Consider the following 12786-nt stretch of genomic DNA (forward strand, 5'->3'; position numbering starts at 1 on the left):
CTGCTGAGTTGGGATTTGTGATGTTGATTTTATTATAAAAATAATAATAAATAAATGGGAAAAATAAGCAGGTCGTCACATATATATTAAACACTTCAGCCACACACTGTTATAAATTATTTCTTCCTTACTGAGAGGTGTCTCACCCCGATGAATATTTAATCTTTTCAGGTCTTCCAGGTGATCGAACTTAGATAGCTCCAAGGCGGGGTTAGTTTTTGTGAGTGGATACCAGAATAGTTATGTGTATAGTTTTATGTTTAATATATTTTTTCCTAGTTATGTAATATGAAGAATAAGATTGTATTTTATGGGTCTGCATATATAAATATAGAACTCTAGTATTTTGTTTTAGGTTATTTAATTAATTCCGCTGCGTGAATGGTATTAGAGACGTATAATTGGTTTCATAACACTCCGAACTCCATATGGCGGGTCCAAGGCGTTACAAAAATGGATAATGAAACCCTTATAATCTCCCAATAAAGGTCAAAATAAAGACCCATAAATTTAATATAACTTCCGACATTAAAGCCTATAGTCCACTTATAATTTCTCCTTAATTGGAAAATTAATGAAAAAAATGTCATAATAATTGTTTATGCGAGTGTGTAGCATAATCCTCACACAAATTTGAATCAATCATGGAAACAAGCAATGCAAGCACTCAATGATGAACAATACGTAAAAATCAATCACTCAACAATGAAAATAAACGAAAGCAATAATCAAAAACAAAATATTTCCGTGGTTCGGCAATCTGCATACATCTGCTGGAGTAGCAACAGAATTTTCACTATCACAATGTCAAACTTTCAACTAGGGTTACAAGTATTGATTAAATACGAACCCTAAGCACATAGGAACCTTAGACCATATCTAGATCATCCCTGTAGTAATCCTCAGATGAAAATCCTCCAAACCCCACCAATCTACTCATCTCCCGATTTAAATTTCGTAACCTGCACCGAACAAAACCATTGCTGGTTTGAATCTGAGAGCATTCCTTCTACATTTTATCTAAAATCGGCAACAGTTATTGAAAATCGTCGACGGTTACCCCTCGATGCTAAAATCATCAAGCAAACCGTCGCCCATATCGGTGACGGTTTCTTCCTGCAAACTTCTCCCTTATTGTTTACTTCACAATGTTTTTTCAGTGCATGTGTTCCACTTAAAATATGAGCCACATCCCTAACAATCTCCACCTTGGGGAATATTCATCACTTAGGAGAAATTCGAAAGCATAACCGTTGCTCCACCTGGGATAGTAGATTGGGACCGTGTCCCGTCTGACACCTAGAGACGTTGATCAAGTCCAAGCAATGCTTGAACTTGTCCATTGTGACTAACTTCGTCAACATATCAGCTACATTATCAAACGTGTGAACCTTCTTAAGTAGAAGTTCACCTAAAGCAATCAGTTCCCTGATCCTGTGAAATCGCACGTCAATGTGCTTTGTCCTCGCATGATATACCTGATTCTTCACCAAGTAGATGACACTCTAACTATTAAACTGCAGGCGAACACCACTTTGATGGACACCCAACTCCCTGACCAATCCTGTAAGCCACAACGCTTCCTTGGCAGCCTTAGCCACTTCCATGTACTCTGACTCAGTAGTAGATAAAGCAATGAGTGACTGCACTATAGACCTCCAACAAATAGGTCCTCCCACAAAGGTAAATACATACCCTGTGGTAGACCTCCTGTTATTCAAGTCTCCTTTGTAGTCAGCATCCAGATACCCTACCATTAATGAATCACTCAGTTGTCTATTGAATGTGATGCCATATCCGGTAGTACCCCTCAAGTACCTGAGAATCCACTTGACCACATCCCAATGTTGTTGACCAGGATTCAAAAAGAACTCTCACCACACTGACAGCCTATGCCAGGTTCGGCCTCGTACATACCATGACATACATCAGACACCCTACTGCACTAGTATAGGGGACCTTCGATATGTCACAAACCTCATCGTCCGTCTTTGGGCACTAGGCAGTAGACAACCTAAAATGACTCGCCAATGGTGTGCTCACCTGTTTAACATTAGTCATGCTAAACCTCTCGAGCACCTTCTCCATATAACCGCACTGAGATAACCATAGTATCCCTGTAGCTCTGTCCTTACGAATCTCCATGCCAAGTATCCTCTTGGTTGCACCCAAGTCCTTCATGTTGAACTCTTTTCCCAACAGAGTTTTCAACTAATTTACCTCAATAATGTAATGACCCAGAAAGTTTATGGTAATTAAATAATAAAAGAAAGAAGGAAGTAAAGGAAAATTCTAAAAAGGTCAGCAGGGTTTCGTCAACAAACAGACTTCTTGGGATCGTCAACATGGACACGTGTCTCGTCAACGAGAAGATACTGAGAGGGTAGTTTTCAGAACCTGAATTTCGTCGACGAGGAGTGAGGTTTCGTCGATGAAACTCCTTTTTAAACTCGTTGACGAGGTGATGTGGCTCGTCGACGAGGCCATGTTTCAAGACACCTATAAATATGTAGGAAACGGATTTTAGCGAAGAAAATGTTTCTTTCTCTCACTTTCTCTCTCTACAAATGGGATTCTCTCACTTATCTCTAAGTTTTTGGCTCCGTCTCTCCTCGATTCGAAGATCAGAAGCTACCACGGTTGTAATGACCCGCAGAATAATGGTAATTAAATAATAATAATAAAAGAGGAAGGAAAGGAAATAAAAGGAGGCAGCAGGTCTTCGTTGACGACGCAGCATATTGGGCTCGTCGACGAGGGTGCTCTTCGTCGACGAGAAAATACCGAGCAAGGGTTTGGGAGATTCTGAATTTCGTCGACGAGGAGAGAGTTCATTGATAAGTCTTCTTCATAACCTCGTCAACAAGGTGACATGGCTCGTCGACAAAGGCCAATGTATAAGTAGGGGTAAAATTCATTTTTATCCGAAAACCTGTGCAAATCACTTCTCTCTCTCTCTCTCTCTCTCTCCTTTACGCCCCTTCTATCTTCTTTCTACGATCTTGGGCTGGATTCTTGTCAGATTGAAGATTCGAAACCACCACGACGCTCTTGGGAAAGTTTTCTACATGTCTGCTGGGGCGGATCATTGGTGGGACAAGTTTGGAATCCATCCCAAATCTAGGGTAAGGTCTTCTACTCAATATTTGACTTTTTAACAGTTGTAGAAAGCGTAGTACTAGTAGAAATACTGAACTTTAGTTCTGGAAAATGTCGTTTTTAGGTTGTTGAACGAAGAACCCTATGGGTGCAGAACTGTTTTCTTAGGGGCTCTTCAGGAATTAGACAAGGGGATAAACTAAGTTAGTTATTTTATGGAAATGTATGTATGTTATTACAACATCTGATTTTAGGAAAATATATATATATGTTTTATATTTGGGAAATATTGCTGAAAATGATGGTACGTTAAATATACGAAAAACCTATTTCATGTGGCATGAGTAGAATTTATAATGAAATACTATTTTCTAGGAATATGATAAAGATACGGATTTTTATGATGAAAAACTGGCGTACGGGCCGAGATTTTTATATGATTTACCGGCGTAGAGGCCGGGTTATGGATATGTTTGTCGGCGTATGGGCCGAGCTATGGATATGTTTGCAGGCGTACGGGCCAAGCTATAGATATGTTTGCCGGCGTACGGGCCGATCTATGGATATGTTTACCGGCGTACAGGCCAAGCTATGGATATGTTTGCCAGTGTACGGGCTGAGTTATGGATATGATTTACCGGCGTACGGGCCGAGTTATGGTAAAATATGAAATACCGGCGTATAGGCCGATGATTTTCATGATATACGTATATATGCAAAATGATATGATGATATTGATTTGGTAATTAATGGTATGAAATATTCATGTATCACAGTTTCATTATATGTTATATGTTATCAGAATCTAGTTGGTTTGGTTTAGACTAGCACTTGCACGGTACCGATGCTATGTGTTCATGATTTATCATGATATTTGTGTTAACGCTGCTGTACGGAGTGGCGTGAAGTTGGATGGTCAATGTGGTTTTAAGAAGTGTGAGCGCCCCTGGTATATGGACCAGGTCTGGCAAACCCATCGGACTTATAGACTGTACTTTTGACTTGACAGTGGTTGGCCAACCATTGTCAGGTCTCGCCTTCGATCCACACAACCCAGTCATGTGGGGGTAATACATGACAACAGTCAGCTAACCTATCATGGTGGTTTTGTATTATTATTATATGAGATGATCTATGCCATCAGAAATCCTTTATGTTTTGCTTTTGAATGAGTATATATGTTTTCCCAGATATGATACATACAATTTTACTGGTTATGTTTATGTATATGATTATATGTATAACACATAAATGCTCATGTTGCCACACACTAGTATTAGTTTATTTCCCTTACTGAGAGGTGTCTCACCCCAAATTTTATAAACATTTCAGGAGCCCCAGATAGGAGAGCGGGCAAAGTTCCGCTGATTTAGTACTGTTGATCTGCCCTCTCTAAAGGGTAAGTATTGGTAGGGACGGTTGGATTTTGCGGAAAATGACCCTAGGACTCTTTTGAGGTTGTGTATTGTGTATATACTTAAATACGATGGATGTAGTAACTCTGGTATTGAGATGGATGGTATTATGTGTATGATATTATGAGATGTTCATGATTTTATGTTTCCTGTTGCTTAGGTTTCCGTGCTATTTTCTGATGTATCCCTGGTACCCACGGGTCTAGGTGGATTATGATCTACTGGATATATTATATTGGTTTTATTATGAAATGAAAAAAAATGTGAAAATTAAGCAGGTCGTTACAACGGTGATCTTGGGGAGATTCTCTACAACATAGTAGGAGTGAAATGTCAATTTGAGAAGCTTGGGAATCATCCCAAAACTGGGGTGAGTGGATTATTTGAGCATTTTCAGTATTATCCAGTTCATTTGAGGTCAGATTTAGTATTATATGCGAATATATTAGAGTTTTGTGAAGTAAAATTTAAGTATTATATTTTCAGGAATAGGGTGTTTTGGGACCCTACAGACATGGGTTGGGAACCCCAGTGATATTTTCAGGAGCTCAGGTAAATTATAATCCAGAAAATCTATGAGTATATAGGTTTGTGGTAATATAGTTGATTTATTAGAAATATGTATATGAGTGTTATTTCAGAATTTTGGGAATATTACGTCGTGCGCATGAGGATTAAGCTAGAGGCGAGCCTCCCAGCCAGTTAGGTAAGGGAGATATGTTATCCTAGAAATTTTAGTAAGGTTTCCAAGAAATATTACACACACACACACACACACACACACACACACACACACACACATATATATATATATATATATATATATATATATATACTTTTCAGTTTTTCCATAATATGAGTTTTATCATTTGTGTGGCCTGAGTGGATATTCGCCTGATACAGAATTTATGTAATTTTTATAGAATATCATGATTTATAGTATATACATATATAGACAAATATTTACCAGACAGATATTTATCAGATAAATATTACAGATATTTTTCATACCAGTATTTTATAGTAATTATAGAATGTCATGTTTTTCCACAACCATAACACTCAGATTTTACAGATTATTCAATTAGATATTACAGGCAGACATACAGTTATCTTATTCAAATACTACAGTATTTACAGATCAGATTTATAGTGTTATGACTATTTTGGAAACATGATGAAAACAGTAGGGTAAATATAGTAATAGTATATATAGTGTCAGATCCTTGATGAATTACTTTAGATAGATTCAGTCAGGAGAGCACGGTATCGTTGCTATTTTCATATCAGAGTGCAACCACATATCTCAGATAGTATGTGGATTCCGTCAACCGTTTCCTAGACTGTTTGCAGTCTCTTCAGTAAGCTGGGTTGAGGGGACTCGGTTTGACGAGGTAGTTTTCTAGTTCCATGCTTAGGAGAGGACGCAGTTTGGCCGGACTGAGGATTGGTAGAGTATAGTTGACTTACCTAGTAGGCCAACCAGGATTAAGTCTTGCCTACAGGCCGTACAACCCTGTCATGAGGGGTTAAATCATGACACACAGTTTTCTAGGGAAAAATCCCAGTTATGTATATGTATACGGATTTACAGAATTTTTAGCAAATATAGTATGATATTAGAAGTATGAAAAGTAGAAAACTCAAATGATACAGTTATATTTTAAAGTATGATAAATGTGAGTTATACTTTATATTGATTTGCCAGCTTATACAAGTTCAGATTTTGACATTATAGTATTTATATAACTCAGTCGCCACACGCTAGTAATAGCATATTTCCACTTACTGAGCATCGTCTAATCCCAGTAATTTAACATTTTTCAGGTGAACCAGTTAGGCGAGCAAATCAGGCTCGTAGGGGATTATGTTTTTGAGCGAATGGTACTAGGGTGATGTGTAAATATATATATATATATATATATATATATATGGTTTGGAAACATTAAATTCTAGTATCCACTCACAAAACTAACCCCGTCCTGGAGCTATCTAAGCTCGCTCACCTGGAAGACCTAAAAAGATTAAATATTCACCGGGTTGAGACACCTCTCAGTAAGGAAGAAATAAGTTATAACAGTGTGTGACTGAAGTGTTTGATATACAATTACAAAATATACATACAATTGTATTTCACTATCAATAACAGTATGCATTCATAATCACACCATTGTCAACTTCTCTATCACCCAATCACATACACATATACATAATTATTTTTACTGATAATTCCCGAGAATAGGGAAGTCTACCCGCCCATATAAGTAGATTCCCTCTGTTCTAGTACTAATACCAAGTCACTCACCTTTCTCGGTAAGCCCTCGAATTATGTATCTAGGTAAAGTCTCCAAAAATAGGGAAGGTCACCCACCCATACAAGTGACTTCTCTCTGCTCTAGTATTCACATATAATTACCAAAGCACTCGCCTTCCTTAGCAAGCCCTCGGGTGGAGAATTTTACTTTACCATGAATACTTAAGCAAATAAAGTTACATGCAACCATTGCCAATCATTTTACAAAATTCCACATATACACGTATATCACAATCAATCGACACAGGATTTACATATTCCACAATCTCACCCACACAGGGTCCATATCCACACAGAATACAATTTCCACACAGGATTGATCCGCACAGGTGATTACGTGCTTAAATTGCGTAATTAGGTATTTTAATTCATGCATTCAGGCCTATATTTTTTAATCAAATGCCAAATTATTCTCAATAATTTAACATTGTGTCCTATTTATAATATTTGGGTTTCATTGAGTAATTTATGAATTTTTGGTATTTTTTTATTGCAGAGCAATTATTGGAAGCTAAAATCGACGCTATTTCGTATTCTGGGTGTAACTTTCTCATCCGAGTTTCCATCAAGATGATTCAAAATTCTAGGGAAGGCTGAGGAAGAGCTCTACGACTTTCATTTTTCAATCTTTGAGAGATACAGACTTTAGAATGATTAAAAGTGGGCTTGTTCACTAAGGAGATAGAAAATTGAAAAGGAAGAAACAAATGAAGAAAAAAAAAAAAGTGATTTGACCCGGCCATGCAGTCGGGTCCTTCAAGCTGTGTGCTGGGTAGGGCAGCCCCTCTCCCTTCCCTTTATATTTTTTTTTTCTCTCTTTTTCCTTATGGCAACTCCCTCTACCTTCTTTCCTCTTTCCTCCTCCTTGCCCTTCTCCGCTTATCTCTCCTTCTCCCTCTCGGCTCTTTCGGCTCCCAACTTCTTCTCTCCCTCTTCCTTCTCTTGGCTTTCCTTTCTCTTCCACTCTTCTCTCTAACTCCATCTTTCTTTGTTCCCTTTCCCTTCTCTCCCTCTCAGTTTACCCTCCCTTCAATCTTGCCACAACTGCTGCTACTGCTGTAAGCAACAGCCACCTGTGGTGCCACCCCTTCGTGCTACCGCCGAGAGTTGCTGCTGCTGTCCCCAAGCTTGCCGAGAGCTATTGCTACTCCTCCCTTGTTGTAGCTGCTGCTGCCTGCGCTGCCAAGGACCTGAAGTTGGTCCTGCTCTCCAACCCGAGAGGATTTCTCCTGCTGTGCTGCTTCTTCTTACTGCTATGCAGCTTGTTAGCTTTACCGTGATCCCAAGAGAGGGGGTGAATTGGTATTTTTAAAATCTATCCCCTAGGTATTCCTCCTAACAGAAGTATGTTCACAATCCTAAGGTCAATCTAGTGCAAGTAATATCAGAAATTAAATAAAACAGTTTAATCAATTTCACAAGCACCAGAAAAGAAATAAAGAGAAGGGTGACACACAGATATGTTATCGAGGTTCGGCCAACTGCTTACGTCCCCGCCTTGGCTAACCAGCACAAGGATTATCACAATAACTTGCTCACTTAAACGGGTGGAGCAGCACCTATACAAACCAGGTCAAATTAACACAGGGCTGACCTCAACCTTTACACCAATCCTTATCGGGCTGGATTACCGCCCCCTCAGGCCACGCCTGGAATCTCTCAGATATACAATCAAAAGGTACGGTATAAGGGTGCTTTCACGTAAAGCAGATTTGTACCCCAAATGCACACAATCACAAACACCATAGATGATTTAAAATGTAAGCTCAGTGTGGTCTAAATAGTTCAACTCTCAAAAATATTTTCTATCAGTGTAGTGAGTACGTGAGAGTATCAATAACAATCTGTGTATTTCAAAATGTTTCAATCAAATGTGTTCACACAAAATATCATGCAAGCCTCAAGAATATCAATCAATAGAATATCTCAATCACATGAATATGTATATGCTTGGATTGCAAAATAGATAATCTTTGTATTCAGCAAATGATATATATACTTAAATAAATATTACCACAAAGATTAATATAACAAACACAAATATCTTTTCACAAATAGTTCAATAAAGATTCCACAAGATATTTGAGTAAGTTTGAAAATGTTTTTGCAAACCAAAAACAAATACAAACTTCCAAAGATATTGCAATGAGAATGCAATACTCGGAAGTTCACTACAAGCCTTCTTAGGATAGGCTTATTAGAAAAGCCTCCTAAGAATGCTTAGGTTACGCTCTCGTTAAAAAAATCAATTCAAAACACTTCAAACAATGAGAGCAAAACCTTTTTGAATATACACTCAAAGCACTTACAAATGGTTTTGAACTTGAGAAGGAAAGCTAGAGTGTTTGTAGGGAAAGTATGAGCAATAGGAATCAAAAGAGAGTATTTTTGCTTGAGAGAGAAATTTTTAATCCATTTGCTAATCGACGCTTAATTCTCCCAAATGAAGGAGTATATATAGACATACCGAAATTTTTTACCGTTGGGGACCAATTAGGGATTGTTAGAAAAGTTTAATGACATTTAACCCATTTTAACCTTGTTTAAAAATTTTAACTGTGGTAAAAAAATTAGGTGCAACCCGAGAGGTCCGGTCGACCAAAACAAGTTTGATCGACCAAGTATCATATGGTTCGATCAACCAGGGGACTTTTGAACTAAGGGCTCGGTCGACCAGGAGAGGGCGATTTCTCAATTTTCTGAGATTCGGTCGGTCAAGCCATTTTGAACTGGCTGGTTCGGTCGACCTGACTATTGGGATTTCTCCCGATGACCCTCGATCGAACAGGTAGTTGGAGTTCATTTCTGTCTCGGTTGACCAGATGGTCAAACTTTTGACCCCAGGGGGTTTCGGTCAACCAGGGCTTTTTGAACTACCTAGTTCGGTAGACCAGGTGGTCAAAATGTTGACCATAGAGGGTTTCGGTCGATCGGGGCTTTTTGAACTATTTTGGTTCGGTCGACCAGAACCTTGGTCAATCAGTTGACCCAGGGAGGTTTTGGTCGACCAGGTCAAAATGAACTGACTTGGCTAGTCGACCGAAAGTGCACCAAGTATGCATTTCGGTCCCGTTTTGAAGCATACAAACCCTATTCAGGTGCCTAACAAATATATGTGTAAATGTGTATGTCCTAGGGTCACTTGGGGTCCAATTTCAAGACATCGAAAAAGTCCGGTGTCGGTCGACCAACCCTAAGGTCTTTCTAAGGTCACTTTTAATTCGCATCTGGTTTGAGCTTACAAAATAGATCATACATGTGATGTGTGTGAGCTTATTACAAACCAAATAGATATGAAATGCATTACAAAAGGAGATTTGGTCTTCAACTTTCTCTTCGTGCCGTCAATGTATCTGCTAATGTGGATGTGCACAAGAACTAGATATTCATCAAATATAAGAGTATTTGTCATTATCAAAACCGGGCGTGACCTATAAGTTCAACACAGCTGCTTCTCTTTTTCCACGGGCCAGCAACACTCCTCTCTTCCTCTTTTTTTTTTTTTTTTATTATTTCTTTTAAATAGTTTAATTATTTGAATATTGTTAGTTCCATTAGAGTTTTCTTTAAAGTTTTAATTTTTAACTATTAGTTGGGTGTTATTATTAAAGTTTATTATTTTCTTCCTCTCTTAATTAATATTAGTATTGGATTTAATTTTTGCTTGCGTTAATTGTTTAATTGATCAAAGTTTGGTTTGGTTTCTTGAAAGAAAAAAGGAGAATAAAATAAAAAAAGAGAAAAAAAAAATATCTTCTTTAGGACTTAAATTAGTTGTCTTCTTTAAAATTAAATTTTGTTGAGTTCTATTTAGAATCAAACTCGTTTAATTAAAGTCTGAATTTTGTTATCGTTTTAGTTAGTGTTTAGTTGTTAAAGTCTGAATTTTGATTCAAGTTCTTGATTAAAAAATTTTGGTTTTTCTTGTTTGAGTTGTGTTCGATTGAGTTTTTAATTGCATGCTTAAATTAAATTGGAAAGTTATTGTCTTTAACTTTTATTATGAAGTTTAAATGCATGTTTCAATTCTTGTCTAGTTATTAACATAGGATCTTCGTTTCTCATTATAATTTAATTTAGTGCGTTTTAGGATTTAGAATATAAATTGCATGTTCTTTTAATTCGTCAAAAATAAAATCTCAACAACCCAGAAAACCCAAATCTGAACTGTGTTCAGTGACCTTTTTTGTTTTATATTTTTTGATTAGAATTACGTAAAATTTGGAGTTAAACTGCATTCTCTGAGGAGACGATCTGACCTTTGGAATAAGTATTACACGACCGAACTCTTATACTTAGGATAGCTTCCGAACTGCTCATTTTTTTAGTGAGTCAAGTTTTTGGCGCCGTTGCCCGAGATTGCAAGCTTTAATTTCAAAATTTGTGTTTTTCCAATTATTTTTTATTTTTAATTAAAATTTAAAAAATTTAAATATAAAATAATTAAAAATAATTTTAAAAAAAATAAATAAATTGAAAATTTTGAAACAAAAAAATTTAATCATGCTTGTTTGCTGCTGTGTTGGTAAATTTATGTTGTTTGCATTGATGTTTGATGCCTTGTGTCCAAAATATTTCAAATAGACTGTCCAAAATTTCATTTAGCACCAGTAGTGACACAGAGTATAGAATCTGATTGTTCTCCTATTACTTTTGCGAGTGATTCTGAAATTGATATGAGCAATCTGTTTGAACAATTCTTTGAAGAAGTCATGGCTGCACCTGCACCACGTACACTTCAAGATTTTTTACAGCCCACACGCACTTCTACACCTTCCTGCATTGTGTTACAACAAGATGCACCGAACTTCACAATTAAGCATAGTATATTAGCTGTGACACCTCAGTTTCGCGGGATGGATTCTAAGAGTCCATTCCAGCATTTGAAAGATTTTGAGTTAGTCTGTACCACTTTCATTAATAGGGACAAAACTGATGAGTATATTAAACATCGTCTGTTTCCTTTTTCTTTGAAAGATAAGACAAAAATTTGGTTTAATTCTCTGCGACTTAACTCTATTACTAGTTGGGCTGAAATGCAGCGTGAGTTCTTACATAACTTCTTTCCTTTTCAGAGAACTCAGTACCTACAAGAGTCAACCAGTCAGTTCATGCAGAGAGGTGACGAGACATTCCAAGCTTACTGGGAGAGATTCAATGACCTAATGTGTAACGTCCTGCTAATAAAATAAAATTTTTTCCCCTTTTTTAATAGCAAACATTAACCTGAACAGCGGAAAGTCAATCATATAAAATAAATCCACACATAATACAATGCCAGAGTGTCAAATCATCCCACAATATACAAACATCACTGTTCTCTTGAAACTACCCTTATTGATACCAAGGGTTTACAAAACATGCCACCAATAAATAATACTCACTCTAAAAAAGGGCAGTACAACAACCCCACTACCTGCTAGCCTGTTCCGCTCGCCTAGTTGGTTCACCTGAAAAACAATTCAACACTAGGATGAGCCAACGCTCAGTAAGACGAAACATGCTATTACTAGTTTGTGGCCACTGAGCTATAGTTTGGTAAAAATAACCTGATTTATGAATAATATGAATAACTGAACCTGAAATGCTGAGATTACATAACATATAATAAAACCATTAACTACATAACTTAACATGTCAATCTGTATGAAATTACTTTTCATATTAATACTACTATTCCTGAAATTTTGATAGTACTCATAATATCTGAGAAATTTCCCTGGATGGTTGTATGTCATGATTTAAACCCTCATGATAGGGTTGTGTGGCCCGAAGGCGGGACCTATCCTAGTTGGCCTACCAGGGCAAGTCAACTAAACTTCGACAGTCTGATCGGCCCCCTCAATCCATATCTGATGGAGAGCATGTCCCGACATGGGCACGATTGACCTCATGTCACTTACTATCTGAGTAAAGTGGTTGCTGTAATAACCTGAAAAAAAAAATTTAATAAATTAA

The 12786-nt window shown here is 37.3% G+C and overlaps 1 protein-coding gene across 1 annotated transcript; it reads right to left on the minus strand.

The window, feature by feature from the left end:
- Nucleotides 1-1505: 1505 nt before the first annotated feature.
- On the minus strand, nt 1506-2145 carry LOC131158461 (secreted RxLR effector protein 161-like). Its single transcript, XM_058113329.1, has 2 exons — nt 2044-2145; nt 1506-1829 (listed from the first exon to the last, which is right to left on the minus strand). Exons 1-2 carry the CDS (start codon nt 2143-2145, stop codon nt 1506-1508), a joined length of 426 nt encoding a protein of 141 aa, XP_057969312.1.
- Between the last annotated feature and the right edge of the window lie 10641 nt (nt 2146-12786).

This window comes from Malania oleifera, chromosome 6, assembly GCF_029873635.1.
Source record: "Malania oleifera isolate guangnan ecotype guangnan chromosome 6, ASM2987363v1, whole genome shotgun sequence".
NCBI classification, from domain to species: Eukaryota; Viridiplantae; Streptophyta; class Magnoliopsida; order Santalales; family Ximeniaceae; genus Malania; species Malania oleifera.